The 17923-nt window shown below is 35.2% G+C and overlaps 4 protein-coding genes across 4 annotated transcripts; 1 reads left to right on the top strand and 3 right to left on the bottom strand.

The window, feature by feature from the left end:
- Positions 1-821: 821 nt before the first annotated feature.
- On the bottom strand, positions 822-5129 carry stx3a (syntaxin 3a). The gene is made up of 11 exons (XM_089132840.1): positions 5100-5129; positions 3827-3901; positions 3637-3736; positions 3453-3527; positions 3282-3352; positions 3089-3197; positions 2903-2976; positions 1808-1954; positions 1568-1765; positions 1202-1287; positions 822-1085 (listed from the first exon to the last, which is right to left on the bottom strand). The coding sequence occupies exons 1-10, from the start codon at positions 5127-5129 to the stop codon at positions 1210-1212; spliced, it is 957 nt and encodes a 318-aa protein (XP_088988966.1). The 3' UTR covers positions 822-1085; positions 1202-1209.
- A 1797-nt stretch (positions 5130-6926) lies between these two features.
- On the bottom strand, positions 6927-10670 carry ndufs8a (NADH:ubiquinone oxidoreductase core subunit S8a). The gene is made up of 7 exons (XM_089132096.1): positions 10564-10670; positions 9785-9841; positions 9613-9678; positions 9430-9519; positions 9156-9328; positions 8884-9012; positions 6927-7659 (listed from the first exon to the last, which is right to left on the bottom strand). Exons 2-7 carry the CDS (start codon positions 9825-9827, stop codon positions 7528-7530), a joined length of 633 nt encoding a protein of 210 aa, XP_088988222.1. The 5' UTR covers positions 9828-9841; positions 10564-10670; the 3' UTR covers positions 6927-7527.
- Positions 10671-11180: 510 nt separating this feature from the next.
- On the top strand, positions 11181-15581 carry LOC120491950 (galanin receptor 2b). The gene is made up of 7 exons (XM_039689977.2): positions 11181-11303; positions 12998-13137; positions 13240-13429; positions 14542-14683; positions 14768-14932; positions 15019-15097; positions 15225-15581. Coding segments are annotated over exons 1-7 (930 nt in total). The 5' UTR covers positions 11181-11302; the 3' UTR covers positions 15438-15581.
- Positions 15582-16493: 912 nt separating this feature from the next.
- Positions 16494-17438, bottom strand: tmem187 (transmembrane protein 187). Its single transcript, XM_089132095.1, has one exon. It carries the CDS (start codon positions 17355-17357, stop codon positions 16587-16589), a length of 771 nt encoding a protein of 256 aa, XP_088988221.1. The 5' UTR covers positions 17358-17438; the 3' UTR covers positions 16494-16586.
- Positions 17439-17923: the final 485 nt, after the last annotated feature.

Below are 17923 nucleotides of genomic sequence, written 5' to 3'. Positions count from 1 at the left end.
TGCTGATTGGTCAGCAGTCATCTAACCCGCAGCGACTCATTGGACTAAACATCTGTCGATAATCACAACGTCACAATCCACTCCAGAAAAGTAGCCTTGATGAAAGAACGACCACCACAGATTTTTAGACCTCGGTCTTTTAATCACAACCACTCAGTCTAGACGATAACTCAAGTCAGACTACTGTATAATTAAACTCCGGTGTCTCCAAAATATACAATCCTACTATTATCAATTACAGAAAAATACTAGGCTAACTGAAGAAATAAACTAAGAGCTACACATCTGCATTAAATAAGTAAATGGTCAGTAACAACAGAACAACTCTCATTGAAAATCTCACAAATAATGTGACAAACACTAAATTAAAAACATGATTTAAATGTTTAAGTTTCCAGTAAGGACTAAGTGGGCACAAAATATTTTTGGTAGTGTAAAATGTTTCACCTGTCAGTTAAAAAAAAAAAAAATGAGGCCTCAGAAACAAAACGTAACCTCTTATTTATCTTTTATCATCATACATAGGCTTTATCATAAATTCCACATAAAACAATAAAATAATTTAAAGGGATGGTTTGCCCAAAAATGAAAAACGTGTCATTTACTCAGCCTTGCGTTGTTCCAAACCTGTATGGAAGACAAAAGAAGATGATATTTTGAAGAATGTTGGTAACAAGACAGTTGACTTCCATAGATACGATGGAAGTCAATGGCTACCATGAACTGTCTTAAACCAACATTCTTCAAAAAATCTTCTTCTTTTGTGTTTTATACAGGTTTGGAACAACATGAGGGCGAGTAAATGATGACAACATTGTTGGGTGCACTGTCCCTTTAAAGCTATTTTCATACCACAGCCCTGAAATTGACAGCTAGCTATTACATCACATTATACTATGATGCCTCTAACAATGCAAGGCCAACTGATAAGACAGGAAGAATGTAAAAGACCAAATAATATAAACAAAAAAAAACACAAAACATGTTATGTGTCAGTAGGGATGCTCATGGTTCACCGGCACTAGGATTCTTCTCTTGATTTTTGATAGAGACTCTGGACTTGGTAGATTAGACAATGTCTTTATCTGAAAAAGACAGGATGTTACTCACAAATAGTCAACATAGAGTTTTATGAATGTAGCTTTATGAATGCTTACCTTGAAGATTATGAATGCTTACCTTGAAGTTTATGAATTCTTACCTTACAGTTTATGTCAGCCAGCTATACACCAGAGAACCACCGATGACCGCAAGAATCGTGCAACACAGCATGATCATCATCTTCTTCTACAAAGTCGGAAGTGAATGGACAGTGACAGCATGATAATGATATAATAATAGCAGAGGAAAGCAGGGGATGATTGGGAAGGAGAGATTTAGAAGGTGTAGAGAACAGACATATACTGTAGAGATGGGGATGAGGGAGAAACCGAAATATAGAGAAGCAAAACAGAAGAAACTCAAGGGATGATGAAAAATAAAACCTGCTGAACATAAAAAATTGCTGCAAATAGTGTTTTTTATTATATGACACAATTGTTTTACTCCTCATAATTTCCAAGCTCACCCTGCGTGCTTCCTGTTGGAACTTGGCAGCCTTTTTAGTGTCAGCCACAGCTCTTTCCACAAAACCCACGGACTGGTCCATGTTGCTCTCAATTCTGTCAATCATACTTCCCTGTTGACAGATAAGAATAAAATGCTGAAGATATATAATAGACCGGTGTTCAACCTGAATCAAACAGCAGCTGTAATCATAAGGCATCTGAGATGGGGCTATATCTCTGCTTTATGCTCCACAAAAGACAAACACATGTACCTGATTCTCCACCAGCATTGCAATGTCCACGAACATGTCATGCAACTCTTTTATGCTGCTCTCCAGTCGCATAATATCTTTGTGTCGCGCCTCAATCTCACTTAGTGCCTGTTTTGATATTCCAGAGTCCATAATCTATAGAAAGGGAGAAAGTTGTTTAAATAATAAACACACACTACTGTTCAAAAATTTTAAATCGGTATGATTTTTTTATGGGTTTTTTTTCTCTCTCTCTCTTTTGCTCACCAAGGGAGCATTTCTTTGAACAGAATACAGCAACAATTTTAATATTGTGAATTGCTATTACTATTTAAATGACTGTTTTCTATATTTTAAAATGTCATTTATTCCTGTGATGGCAAAGTTGAATTTTTAGCATCATTACTCCAGTCTTCAGTGTCACATGATCCTTCAGAAATCATCTAATATGCAGATTTGGTGCTCAAGAAACATTTCTTGTTATTTTTAAATTCTGAAAACAGTTGTGCTGCTTTATAGTACCATTTATAGATTATCAATACCATTTATAGATTATGAAGACATAATATAGTAATCAATGACTACAACTAACCATTCATAAATGCTGTCTACATATTGTCACTTCTTATTGAGTCTCTCCATCTTTGTCTGACTCCGGTTTGAACATAAAAGGCTAAAAGTTTTTGAATTTTTCAGTGCATGTCTGTGTGAGGTAAAAGGACACAAGCTGTTGTAGCTCCGCCCCTGTGCCGTGAGCACCAGCTCATTTGCATTTAAAAGGACAGACACAAAAAACTGTGTGTTTTTGCTCACCCTCAAAAAGGGACCATTTTAACATGCTATATATAAAATATCTGTGGGGTATTTTTATCTAAAACTTCACATACACAGTCTGGAAACATCAAAAGTTTACTTGACATCTTGTGAAAAGGGCATTGTACCACCCATTTGAATCCTTGCTAAATAAAAGTATCAATTTCTTTGAAAAAAAAAAAAAATCTTTCTGACCACAAACTTTTAAACGGCAGTTTAAGAAAAGTATCTTTTAGCTCAAAAACATACAGACAAAACATCACACGGATAAGTATATAGAATAGTACTCACTCCTGCAGTGAATACTGCAGCGTTACCTCCTTCCAGCATTTCCTCCAGTTCCTCATCAGTAGTGACTTTGCCAGCTGTAAGACATAAGCCAACATCAGCCTAAAACATGCATATAACATTGTAAACACTGATTTTCTTTTTTAAATCAAAGCCTAAAGAAGATTTGTGTATCTGCTTGTTACTCACTGATCTCCAGCTGTCTTTGGATGCGCCCTTTGCTCTTCTCTTTAAACTCCATTTGGGCTTCATTGTATTTGGTCATCACCTCTACAAACTTCTTAGCAAGAATGGCTTGCTAAAATGTAGGAGATAAACACTGTATGAATAAAAACTCAACTACTTGAAATCCTTTTGGGCTTGTGGTAGAGCTAGCAGTTACCTGAGATTTCTTTATCCGTACATCTGCTGAAACCCTCTCCTCAGTGTTAGATGCCAAGCTCTGCTCAATGCCTGTCAAAAAAATCCGAATTTATTGACAAGAGTGCTGAAGCATATTGTCTAATTACTGATATATTTTCATGAACAAGCAACGCAAGAGCTGAATACTGACTTTTGAGTTTGTTGCGAGCATTGTTGGCCATTTTCTTTATCTCATTAGTAACTGCCTCCAATTCGTCCTGCGTCTCTAGTTGAGAAATGAGATGAGAGATATTTAAAACCTGAACGTGGTGGGGAGATGACAGAGAAAAATGATAAATCTCTTAAAAATAAAAGTAAAAAATGATTAGACTAACTCTGGTCTGATGTAGGTGCAGAGAGGATGACAGAATACAGTCGCTTTATCTCGGCTATATTTTCATCAATCTTGTCTATACTGCTGCGGATTTCCTCAATCTGTAGAACACATACAGAAATTACCCAATTGTGATCTTCAAATATCCACTTTCATTTTCTTAAAATGTAGTTAATTCACATATAGCCTACCTGAGTGAAGAACTCATCCATAAATTCTTTATTTTCCATTGGAATTTCCACATCGTCAGGAGCTTGGTCCGACTTCTATTTTGACATACAGGAACAAAGCAGAAAACGTATTAATTTGGCAGAAACAGCTTTCTCTGTGTAAAAACATATTAAACCAGTTAAAGATGGTCTTAACTGGTCCCAGGCTGGTCAAGTCAGATGGGATAACGACTAAGATTAGCAAACTACATAAGCTTTTTTTTTCTAGCAACCTTTATTTGCTTTTGTCAGAAAACTTATAAATAGAATCCATTGCAGTTTATCTTCAAAATTTCAACAGAAATGGAACATTACAAATTTTGACATAAAAAAAACAGATATTTTAAACAGATTTGGTATTACAAGTTAGTATGATGTGGATGCTAGCGAATCTCATCTATTAATGTCAGACGCATTAAAGGAGTAGTTCACTTAGTTCAATGTCAAACGCAGTTAAAGGAGTAGTTCACTTTTAAAAAAAAACTTTTGCTGATAATTTACTCACCCCCATGTCATCCAAGATGTCCATGTCTTTCTTTCTTCAGTCGAAAAGAAATTATGGTTTTTGATGAAAGCTTTCCAGGATTTTCTCCATATAATGGACTTCAATGGGAACCAAACGGTTCAAGGTCCAAATGAGAGTTTCAGTGTAGCTTCAAAGGGCTTTAAACAACACCTGACGATGAATAAGGGCCTTATCTAGGACCCTTCAAGTCATGATTTGAAAAAAGATTTGTTCATTTGATGAACGAGTTTGAACATGAGAGTCACGAACGCTCATCACAGAACAGAGCAAGGCGAGCATTTCTGCTTATAAAACTTAAACTTTTTTATTTATTTTTTAAATGACCTATCGTTTCACTTGATAAGTCCCTTATTCATCGTCTGGTGTCGTTTATTGCCCTTTGAAGCAACACTGAAACACTCATTTGGACCTTGAACCATTTGGTTCCCATTGAAGCCCATTATATGGAGAAAATCCTGGATTGTTTATCCTGGATGACATGGGGGTGAGTAAATTATCAGCAAAAGTTTTTTTTTTTAAAGTGAACTACTCCTTTAACATGTTGTTTGCCCTTTTAACCTATTTTTATCATGAGTGTGTGTAATTAGATAATCTAACCTTACTACGCGCAATTAACCATAACTTACAAAGACCCAGTTAGTCAATACTGAGCTCAGGACCTCCTAGGTAAAGGTCAAACAGTAGCAATTCAGTCAGTGAAATAATAACTCATAAGAAAAATCCTCTTACCGCTTTTAGTTGTTCCAGTCGATCCTTCATCTTCGGTTCAATGTAATATGAGACTTCAAATAGCTGTAATGGTCAATATACAAGCTATAAGATTCCAGCGACGATGTTTTCAGACTGGACAACCAGTAAACATGTTTAACTACAGCATGAATACTCCCAGTTAGAGAGTTCCAATAGAATCGATTAGGATTATTGATTTAGACAAAATATTCAATTTTAACTAAAAATATTCTTTTTTTATTGCAAAACAATCAATATGGCAGTATAGCTTCTATCTTGTAGTTGTCCTAAGTCTATCCTCTCAAAGCGGATTAGAGCAACAGTTGTATGCCGGGTAGCTAATCTTCCTTTGCTGAGGTGCTTCAGTTTCTCCATTAACACAGAACGATGCAAACAGGCTTGACACTCGGATCGCACACTAGGAATGACACTTAAAAATAAAATTAAGGAGTTAATTCAAACATAAAAATGGAAATAAATTAATACTTTTTAAAATAAATGTAAATACATAAACTGTTTAATTCATGTTTTAAAATGTAGTTAAATAAATCCCTAAATTAATTTAAAAAAAAACCCCAACATATTAATTAAATACAACTATTTAATTCCATCCAACAAAAAAGTCGAGGTGGGTTGGGGTACTGAAGTAGTCCTATACTGAATGTCTGTATGGAGAAAATTATTTACTAAAAAAGCCAAAGGAAGTGGGTATTGTCCTTGGACCCACCACTCTAACATTAATTTGTCATCATTTGTGGTAGAAATTTTGATCATTGATAATATTGATTGATAATGATTGATAATATCCATATACACAAACTCACTCACACATTGGCAGTGTTTTTTGTTAGACCTACATGTTCTTTATACGGGTACACAAAACATAATTCGATAACTTTGTCCATTACCATGCCAAACACTCATAATTATGACAGAAACACATAAAGAAGTAAAACACAAACTAGAAACATAATATAGACGTAATGAAGACCAAGTTCCAGTGAAATATCTTCTTTAAGTCCACCATTTTGGTGTAATTGAGTGGCAGTTTCTCTCTACAGAGGAGGTTATGGGATGTGGCTACATCTGGGAAGAAATACACAATTGAGTTTAGAGTTGGAGTGTGTCCTTTTCATTTGAATATGTAAAAATATTCATGTTCATGAAGGACAAAAGTAGCAAAAATGGACAGTATGAGAGTCTTTTACAATGTTAAAAGGCAAACAACCATATAAAGTCATGGGATAGCTTTTTTGTGTGACTGGGTATGTTTACGCATAAACCCAAGTAATAAACAAAATCTAACAATATAAATGATAAATTCAATATCTACTGTATACTTACTGACACTTTTCTCCACTAACTAAACAGAGCTGGCCACATGTTGTGTTAAACTAGAAAAAGTCATAATTGGAAGGAAACAAGTTACAATTTGAAAGTTAAAATCTATAGACTAATTCTTTTTAATAAAAGAAATAATTTACCTGTTGAGAATGTGTTGACAATATGTGTAGTTGGATCCTTGAGCTCCAGAAAACCAGTAATGAGGTGGCTTTGACAGTGATTTGAAAACAAAAAGGCGGTAATAAAGAAGCCTAAACTTTACATTTTCTATAATTTATTAGAAAACAGTTCAAGATGACGTGGCTCTAAATAGAACTGATACTAAGTGTAAATAACTATTTTTCTGATAGTTTTAATACAACAACAAATATTTCACACCCCTTAAAAAGAAGCAAAATGAAAATTATCTTAAATATACATCTTTTTTATGAAGCTGTCCAAAATATTGCAATTTAGAAAGAAAAGCACGAGACTTAGACAGACTTAGACAGAGCATTAATTTATTATATACGGTACACAAGTATTTAGTCTTTGTACAGTTCTCACGAGGACAAATAAAATGTTTTACCTGTAAGGATACAATGTGAGAAACTCAACACTTTCTGAAGTGCTTTTGTTTATTACAACTCTTTCTTTATTTAAACCCACTGGATGGTCAAAATCTGAAAGGAAGAAAATGGGGAGGTTCGACTGCTGCAAAATGAGAATATAATATTGTCCACAACTTGGTTCTCCTGCCATTAGACACATTTTATTACACAACTGACCTCAGTTTCTGTGTGAAGTTGTGCACAGGGACACTGTTCAAAGTCAAAATGACAGCTGTAGATGTACAGAGAAATGTTTTAATCTGTGTGTGAACCGAGCATCCATATGTATGACCAAGTTGAAAGAAATCGAAAAAGTATGTGCATCTTTAAAAAAAAGGATTCAGTCCCTGGGCATTGAAAATGTGCACTCAGCACAACTGTAACTGTCTAAAACCAATTATTCTTTATGCAATTGAAACTGTGATTATTGGTAAGAGAGCATGTTGAAGACTATATTGTCACTGTGTTGAGATGAGATAGTTCATGAAGCTTGTTTATCTGTAGAGATAGTCAGCTTGAATGTTGGCAGCGATCTCAGCCTCCCACTTATCTCCATTGTTGAGGAGCTTCTCCTTATTATAAAGCAGTTCTTCGTGAGTCTCTGTGGAGAACTCAAAGTTGGGGCCCTAAAAAGACAGAGGAGTAGAGGTAAACATTAAAGGAGATCTCCGAAGCAAAACCTTTAGTCTAATAAAACATTGGTACCTAGTCAACCGTTCTCTGAGATTTGTTTTCATGATAACCGAATGTAAAGAGTTTTATCTTTAAATTTTGTTTAGTGTATAACGCTAGTATATGGGGACATTTAATTAGTAAAAAGAAATCGCTAGTTAATACAACTAACAAGGCTCAAAATAGCCCCACATTAACACAGAAACATAATGAGGGTCCCTACATGCAAAACGAAGCATTGAGAACTTTGTAAGTGTACAGACCGTTTAATAAGAAGATATTTTATAAAGATAGTCCACTTTGTGTATACAGACAGGAGCCATCTTTGGAAAACAGACTCAATAAGTTGAACCACGAACTACTTCACTGTTTATGTCTATGTCGAGTCAAGCAGATACTAGGCTAATTCGTAGTCTAAAATAGTCAGAATATAAACACTTATTATGTGTTCAGTAGTGATTCAGGATAAGACAAAAAAAAAACACAGTTAGGAAAATGGATTCATGATGTACTCGCTTATAAATTCTGAACACAAAAAGTTACAGACTGCAGCTTTAAGCAAGGATGCATTAAATTGATCAGTAAAGATACAGCAAAACTACAATATATATATATATATATATTTCAAATAAATGCTGTTAACAAATATCACTGTTTCCACAAAATATTAAGCTGCACAACTGTTTTCATCTTTAATAATAAGAAATGTTTCTTGAGCAGCAAATCTGCTTATTAGAATTATTTCTGGAGTATCATGTGACACTGAAGACTAGAGAAATGATGCTGAAAATTCAGCTTTAACGTCACAGGAATAAATTACATTTTAAAATATATCCTGATAGAAAGTAATTTAAAGGTGTAATAGTATTTCACAATACTGTTTTCACTGTATTTTTGATCCAATATACACAGCATTGTTGAACGTAAGAGATTACATTACAAAAAAATCTTACTGACCCTAAACTTTTGAATGATTATGTATACCCTATTAGTTTTATCTAACTTTATTTTTTATATTGTGGTGTAGTATCTATCTGACAGCTCTAAAAATACATTCTGCAAACTTTTTTTCCACAGATCTCCTAGAAACCAGTTTGAACACATCTACTTTAAGGCATGTTGTCTGAAAACCGGGATGGCGGGATGAGCAGTTGAAATGTGTGCTGCTAGATGCTCACCTCTACAATAGCATCCACAGGACAGGCCTCCTGGCAAAAGCCACAGTATATGCATTTGGTCATGTCTATGTCATAGCGCGTTGTTCTCCTGCTGCCGTCAGCACGAGGTTCTGCCTCAATTGTAATAGCCTGAGTGACAGAAATAGGGTGCATACATTACTTTTATTTCCTTGCAATTACTCTTCCTAAATAAACATACATGCAATTACTGCTTTTCATTACAGTGTCATGATATATCAGGATGAACAAGGGCAGTTAGAAAGAGAATGTACCTGGGCTGGGCAAATGGCCTCACAAAGTTTACATGCAATGCATCGCTCCTCTCCAGAGGGGTACCTGCGCAGAGCATGTTCGCCACGGAAACGGGGAGACAGAGGGCCCTTCTCAAATGGGTAGTTGATTGTGGCAGGTTCACGGAAAAGATAGCTCATGGTCATTCCCAAACCTGCATCAAAACAAATATCAGGTGGCTCTTACTTTTTCAAGTTATCTGGATCATTTGTATGAAGACTTTATGGAAGATGAAAGGCTTTTGTTGTTACTGACCTCTGAACAGCTCTGTCCACAGAAGAGTCTGTGCTGCACGGTCCGTGATGGACTTCATATCTGTGGCATCTTCCAGATTATTGACATATTCTGCATATAGAAAAAGAGAGTTATAAAATTCTAATTATGGGAAACTTGCAATATATTAGAGTGGCTCCTGTTTTTGTACTATGAGATACTTACTTATCCCTGCTCTGTGCGCGGATAGGCTGAGAGGACGTGCAAGACATTGACTGGCCAGAAATGACCCTAAGGAGTAAATACATAACATCACACATATGTGAGCCAAGACCACCACATATTATGATATACATAAATCCAACTGTATTCGTATGTATCTATTTCATAACCCCACCTGGCCTTGATACGGTGTAGACCACACGTAACGCAGCAGACATCTCAGTGAAGTGCACTGTGGGCAATAGGCACAAGAATGAGGTAGTAGGTTTGTCAAGTATTTGCTCAGGTTACAACACTAAACTTTCTGGTGGATATCTTCTGACAATTTTTAATCATCTAATTTACAAAAAAGAAAGAAAATTAGGTAGTTACACAAATAAGTGTGCCATGAATTACTTCCCCTTACTGAACGTAAACAAAAACCCTAAACCATTGGTTCCGCTCATATCGCGAGGCAGCAGATAAGTTACATAAATGTGGTTAATTTGACAACCACACATCAATTATCACTAATTAATTGTTAGACAGCATGTAATACGTCCACAATAATGCATAAAGCACTGTTTGGACTGTAGCAAGTGGCTTAAGGACACGAACTAAAGCATGTCAAGCAGACTAGCTTTCGACACATTAACGTTACACTGACTGTTCAGTTTCATTAAGACATCAATGTATATGTAAGATTTCCATAACTATCTGTAACTCGGTGTTCATTTATTCGATCTCAAATGTTGCCCGTGCAGTGTTTGTAGTACTTAACGTTAGCTTAACCACAGGCAGATTTCTCAAGGACTTTCAATGACTATACTGCCATTATTTGTATAACCTTTAAACCAATTTTTGACTTCTCAATATTTAATTAATTATATCGGTTGCACAAATGCGTTTATGCGTTGCGTGCACACACAAAAAGACAAAAAATACAGTTGAGTTTAAAAATCTGTTCGTACTCACCGGACAGTCGCTATTTGGCCTTCTCAACCAGAACAGCGAGCGGACGATTGAGGAAATGCACACAGAGAACGCCGGAAGTGAGATTTTCTTACAAAATATAGGACGTACAGAATTACAGTACAAATAAGTATGCAAAATTAAAATATTATTTTAAATATTAAATTAGAAATAATAATAAAACGGCCTTTATAATCAGATTTTTATCGTTTCACTCTCATAAAAAAAAAATCAATAGTAGTCCAGGATTTGTCATATTTTTGAGAAATTGTATAATATGACATTTTATTAAAACGTCTTAACAGATCCTTCACTCAAACATTGGATATATATTTTTTCAACATTGTTTCACCATTGCACAACGATAATGACTTATGCAATAGTTTTCAAAATATGTGTTCATAGTTCAGCCAGACACGACGAGTTTATACACTACATTTTGGGTTCTGCAGGTGTTTAAAGTCCTAAAATTAAGATTTCTGTGTGAGGAAACGATTTCTCTTATAATGCTCTGCTGCACACAACCATTAGTGCCGTCACTGTGAAAAAGGCTGAATACGTGTTCAATGGTTAAAGCTTAATGAAGCACGCTAAGTTTAATTAAAGAAAGCTGTGACGTATGTCCTCATGTAATCACGGCATTCTGTGCTCTCATATATCACATCCAAAAAAACAGCCGAGTGTGAAGCTTTCCTTTTTCTAGGCTAATTGTTGGGTTTATCTGTAGGTGCTTCGGTGACAAAGTAAGTCAACAACCTTTAAACAAAATTATCTGTACCCTAATTTTATATTAGGATAAATAAAAAAATCAAACGTGATAGCCTATGCTTTTTTAAACACTTATTATTTTTTAAACACTATATTTGCATTGATGGTTCCTTAAAGAACCTTTGCACAAAAGGTTATTTATCATGGAAAATTTTCTTTAGATTATAAAATGTTTTTCACACGAAAATTGTTCTTTGGCAAACTCAAAATCACTGTGAAAGTCTCATTTTGAAACTTAAATTTTTACTTAGTAGCTACTCATGTTGATGCAGACTATAAGCAGGGCTTGACTTTAACAACAAAAAGATGAGGGTGGATTTCAGCAGTGGCATGATTATTCTTAGTTTCACCCTCATGGATTTTAGTTTATATCCTTCAGTCACATCATGTCTCATTTGTTCCCAGTTTCCCACCACTTGTTTGTCTCTCGCGGTTACTCATTGCGTTCTAGTTTATTTCTATGCTTATTCATCAGTTCCCTCATTTGAATCACCTGTGGTAATAATCAATCATTTTTGTTTTCACTTAGAATATGCCTGTGTTAAGTGTGCTTTATTTCTCATTTTTCGGTTCTCGTTAATGCTTATGTTAAGTTTGATGTAGTTCACTTTCATTTAATAAATTCTGTTCACTTTTATCTTCATCTTCAATTCATACCATACACCACACTCAGCCAAAGTGGGACAACAGTCACTCCTACTAGCCACTTTGGCAGGTTGAATTTTATAGGCGTTTTTTTCAATTGTAGTCTTTTAAAAAGGCATCTGAAATAATAAACAGTGGAATGTAGTGTTGTCAAAAATTTTAGATACATAAATTTCTATACATATCCATACTGAAATATCCAAAACACTTCCAATACCGCTGAATAGATACTCTCTCATCTCTCAGTCAAACAACGAGTTGACACACAAACCCGTGTCCCTTTACACGTTTAATTTGCTCCGGATGAATATTTTGCTGGTGTTACATGGCTTGAATTTCTGCGCAAGATTGTGCATAATTTTAATAATTCCCGCAGATTTTGTGTGCGCATATAAAGGTGCCTCTCAGTAATAAGTTGATTAATTTAATTACATTTTTTTTGCTGCTTATTGCATTTAAACAGTCCAATACTCACAAAAGAATGACAAAATGCTGGCCTTGGCTAGTATTCACGTAAATAGTCAGTTGTCTTTTAACTTTCAAGTGAATGCAAACCATTGAGAAAGAAAACACGTGTATAATGGGTCCGTGTATCAGGTCTTAAAGTGACAGCAGCTTAATATACCTGCTGCCAAATTAGGAGATGATATTAAAATTATCTCACTGTAAAAAAGTATTTTCAAGATTTGTTATCACAACATTTTTTCTTTTGTCAAATCAACTTAAATAAGTTATTTAGTTGAGATAACCTATTATTTTGAGTTTCTGATGATTAAATTAATCTCCTTCATTGTATTAACTCACTTTTTCCAGTTTAATCAACTTAAAATTTTAAAGCAACCGGTTACTTACTTTAAGTTAAACCAACAATATTTATTTTTACAGTGATATGACCCGCTATAGCCACAGTCGCTGGTGAACAAAAAAGTTAATGTCAAGCCCTGGCTATAAGTATTTAATTTTCATTTCTAAATTGATTCTCACTTTTTAGAATCTGTGACATTATGTATCTTATTCCTTGCAGTGAACACTTCAAATAATATAACGGAATCAGAGGAGAATTATTGGTCCAGAATTGAGAAGTCTGTTCTCGCTCCCATTCTCACAACTGAGATGGTACTGGGAGTTTTGGGAAATGGACTGGTTTTGATAGTTAAAATAGTGGTAAGAATAATGTATCATTTTATGTTTTTTACCCCCTTAATGTTTTAAAATACAATGACCTGCCTCATGCCTTTATTTATTTTATTTTCTGCCTTCTCACAGTGTAAAGAACATTATCAGTCTCTTTACTGGCTGCCACTTTTGAGTCTCACGCTCTCAGATTTCTTCTGCTCCATCCTCGTAATCTGTGGCTCCCTCTTAGCCGTACTGAGTGATGGTCAGATTTCACCGTGGTGTGAGGTGGTGAGCCTGCTAAAGTTCACCTTCATCACCTCTTCCATTGGAAGTGTAGGTATGGCTGACATTGGACAATTTAGGGAGTTAATTATAGCTCTATGGGATATCTTTACAAATACTGCTTTCATTGTCGTTAGTAATAAAGGACAATAAACAGCCTGAATGAGTGCAGACAGGTGCGTTGGACAGAGGATATATTACACACAACCACAACCTTTCATTCTTTTTCAAGTATTTATCTAACAAAAGTAATGTGACCACCTTCAGATATTCAAATGATTTGCTGTTTTAATTAATACTTCTTACTAGTGTTTGAGATTTTTCTTCTTTCATTATAATTAGAGCCTAATAAAATGTTTATTATTAATATTATTTGGTTATTTAAAGTGATTCAAATGTTTTTGTTTGTTTAAATTAAAGCAAATTAGAGTTATTATAAGAACTAAACTCCTGTTTGAGCCTTATTTTATTTCATCTATAAAATCTATTAAAAAAATTATGCTATCGAGGGAGGGGGTAAAAGGGTCAAATTCTTACAAGAAAGTAGAAAACAAAATTATTCCGAGACTTAACTTTTAATTATTCCGATTATTAACTAAACTCCTTGTTTGAGACTTCTAAATTATCTAAATTAAAATTATCTATATACAGTGTTAAGACACATTTATACAATAATTTTTTTTTCCACTTTCATTATTTTTTATTTGGTTATTTAATTTTTAATAGTTTTTTTATTTTTAGAAAAGGGTAAAATTCTTAAATGATTAAGGGAAGCCTTCGAACTTTTTCAAATATTTGTTTTAATTAAATTGAATTAAAAGTGAAGTTATTCTGAAAACTAAACTCTCTTTTAGCCTTAAAAAATAAATAAAAAAATCTAAATTATCTTTTATATATAAAAAAAAGGGTTGTCACAAATACAACAGTTCTTTGTCCAATAGCTTGGGATTTTTCTTCATTTGTTATGATTAGTAATAAAATATTTTATTAATTAAATATTTAATTATTTAAAAAAGGGGTAAAATTATATGACTGAAGCAAGTATTTTAACTTTAAATGTCAAAGTTAAAAAAATGAAGGTGTATATTATGAGAACTAAACTCCTTCAAGTTATTTATAAAAAAAAGTGTTATGTCACAATAGCATTCTTTTCTTCTTTGTCCTCAGCTGTTCTCTGTGTTCAGAGATTTATGGGAATTCCTTCCAAAGGTAAAAGTGCCATGTCTATTGTCATGGCAGTTGCATGTGTGGCATCATGGTGCATTGGTGCTATATTTGGAGCAGTGCCAGTAGTCTATGACTGGATAAGGTGGGTAAAGTTAATCAGAGATACTCCAAATACTGTATATGCATCTACATAACTTCTCACTGGACCCTGCGTCCCATGTTTCAGGTATGATCCAGCTGAAATGCTGTGTGCAGTGTTCTGGGAGAGCAGTTACTCTGACATGCTGGTTTACATCCTCTGTGCTTTCTCCATCTCCATCTTCATCCCTCTCCTCCTCATACTCTTCTGCTCCATCCTGACTTATTTAGGCTTTGGGAAAGAGTGTTCCAGGTTTGTAGAGTTGGAAGTGGTGAACACAGAGGTTTTCAGAAGGATTTTAAGGTCATTTCCTTTATCAGTTTGATCTGTTTGTATAGCCAGGATGACGTGTCCTCTATCACGCCACTACTGGTGATCGTGTATCTGTTCTGCTATGCTGCGTTTGCTGTATCTGAGGTGAGAAAAGAATGGAAAAATCTTCTGTTCTGTGTGTTTTTCAATGGCCTCTCTGTCAAAGGAAGGATCGATTTGAATGTGTTTGTCCAGTCCATGATACAAATACTGCTCATTGTTGTTTTCCTAGTTGGTTCTCCTTGGAAGGCTTGATCTGTCCCCATCTCCGGAGTGGCTGAGATCACTATCTTCAGTAATGGCATATCTGGACTGTTGTTTAAACCCATTCATCTACTGCACAAATAAAGGCTTCCGAGAAGCAGTATTCATACTGTTTTGGAAAAAATGGAGATCAACTTCCACAGAGCCAGTTCTGACTGGTATTGCAAGACTTGAAATATGAAGATTAGTTACAAGCAAAACAATGATAAGAAAGTTTAGATTTTTCTGTGCAACACTTTGTAATGCATCATAATATGATTTTTAATTGTAACAAATGACACAATTTTCTATGACTACATGTGCTGAGATCCCAGTATTGCAGTGTGTTTTTGCCCGTTGTTTTAATGAGCCAAGTTAAGTCAAGAATAATGGCTGTTCATTTGTATATTGTGCATGTTATATATATATATATATATATATAAAGAGAGAAAGTTACTTAAATTGATATATATATATATATATATATATATATATATATATATATATATATACCCAGACTGAAACATAGTGTCGGCCACTTCCGGATCAATGTGGATTCAACACGAAACAGATGTGTTGAAATGTTGCTGTCTGGTTGTTGAAATTAACTATATAGACACTTTACAATAAGGTTTCATTGGTTAACATAAGAAGGCCTATATTAATTAACATTACTTCTACAGCATTGATTAATCTTTGTTAATTTAATCATGAAGAAATGATTAATTAAAGTTGTATTTGTTAGTTAATGCACTATTAAATAACAAACAAATAACGAACAGTTGTGTTTGTATTAACTAACATTAACAAAGAAAGATGAACAAATACAGTAACAAATGTTTTGCTCATGGATTTTAATCTTGTAGTAAAGTGTTACAAATATATATATATAGAGAGAGAGAGAGAGAGAGAGAGAGAGAGAGAGAGAGAGAGAGAGAGAGAGAGAGAGAGAGAGAGAGAGAGAGAGAGAGAGAGAGAGAGAGAGAGATTTGGTTCTAAAATACTGTATTATAGGGATTCAGTCAAAATAGCCTATAATGGCACCTGTTTTTATGTTTATATAGGCCTACCCCCTTAAAAAAAAAGATTGCAAAAATGATTCAGGAGGATGAAACTGGTCAAAGAATATCATCAGATCAGTGTGTATTTACAAAATCGTTGATCACATTAAAAAAAAAAATCATTAGGCATATTTGTACAATCTATAGCCAAGGCTGTCAGTGTGACATAATGTTACTGACAAATAATAGGCTACAAAATGTAGCATTTGTTCATTGTCATATTATTCATATTGTGTTCGCACAGTAGCCTACGTACTAGGCCTACTTATTAAATTACACGTACTGAGCATTTATGAAGCGCGTTTTTGTGCATTTTCACTAAGGCGAGTTAGAAAACAAAAACTGTAATGAAACTGCAGAATGTCGCAAACTTTGGACCAGAAATGCCCAGTAAGATTTTGAAACACCCAGTACTCTGCAAGAGAATGGTCCAGAAGCTTCAGGACCACGAAACCAGCGCAGGACAGCAACGCCAACCACAGGTAGCGCATGGACTGGGTATCCCCGTGGCTCATCTGCGCTCGGACGCCTTTGAACACGGCGCAGGAGATGTGAAGACCCAGAGCTACCTCAAACCCTCGGTCGTGAAAGAGCGCCAGGCCATAGCTGAGGATAGAGCACGATTCGACCATTAAAGCGTAACGAGATGACCAGCCTTGGTCAATGACATTACACCACACCAGCACCCACGCAAAAATAGGCAAAGTGAACCACTGGTCCAAAACAGAGGGCGCGCGCCGCAAGGTGGCCAAGCGGACCCACTGCACCGGTCCATATGCGATTGCCATGAAGGCAAACACGTCTTTGGTGTAAGCGGCTCCACTGCTGTTTTTACCGTCTGACATCCGTTGCAAGATCCAATAGATTCCCAATAAAATGTATCCTGAATTTATCAGACAGTTAAACGGCATGGCCAAGAAGGCAGGGAGATCGTCTACTTTCTTCTCCGCATAGTGATCATAAGTGATATCCACCAAAACTTTGTCGAAAATGTGAGTGTTTGCAAGCGCTATGCAAAGCAGGAAGGGCACGAGAACGTGGACGACCGCTAACATCGTCATTTTTTAAAAGAATTACAATTCCGTTTGAAGCGACATCAAGAACACATGTGGGAGATTGTGTACAAAGTACAAAACAGTGGTTGTTTTCCGCAATCTATATCACGTGACGACCACTGTAGGCTTTCATTGGTTGCCACAGTGACCTCGGAACTCTCCGAATTTTAGCAGACAACCATTCTATTCATTCATTCTAACCATTCATTTGCCAAAATATGCAGCCAAGAACACTGTATATCCATATTCCAGTATATTCCAAAATTACATATGGACATGTGGTCTTTCTTTCTTTCTTTCTTTCTTTCTTTCTTTCTTTCTTTCTTTCTTTCTTTCTTTCTTTCTTTCTTTCTTTCTTTCTTTCTTTCTTTCTTTCTTTCTTTCTTTCTTTCTTTCTGTGGTTCTACAGATACACTACAAGACATTACAATTTACTGTAAATGTAATAGTATACATCCTCCACTTACCGTTTTTCTTGGCGAAAAGTTTGGATGATAGAATTGTTGATCTTTTAAGATTTGGATTCACTAATTTGGCAGCCTCTGCCATAGTAAGGCCTCGGTACACCACAT

The sequence above is a fragment of the Pimephales promelas genome, chromosome 6, assembly GCF_988280905.1.
Source record: "Pimephales promelas chromosome 6, fPimPro1.hap1.1, whole genome shotgun sequence".
NCBI lineage: Eukaryota > Metazoa > Chordata > Actinopteri > Cypriniformes > Leuciscidae > Pimephales > Pimephales promelas.
Note: the sequence above shows the minus strand (reverse complement) of the source record. Positions and strands in the feature narration are given on the sequence as shown.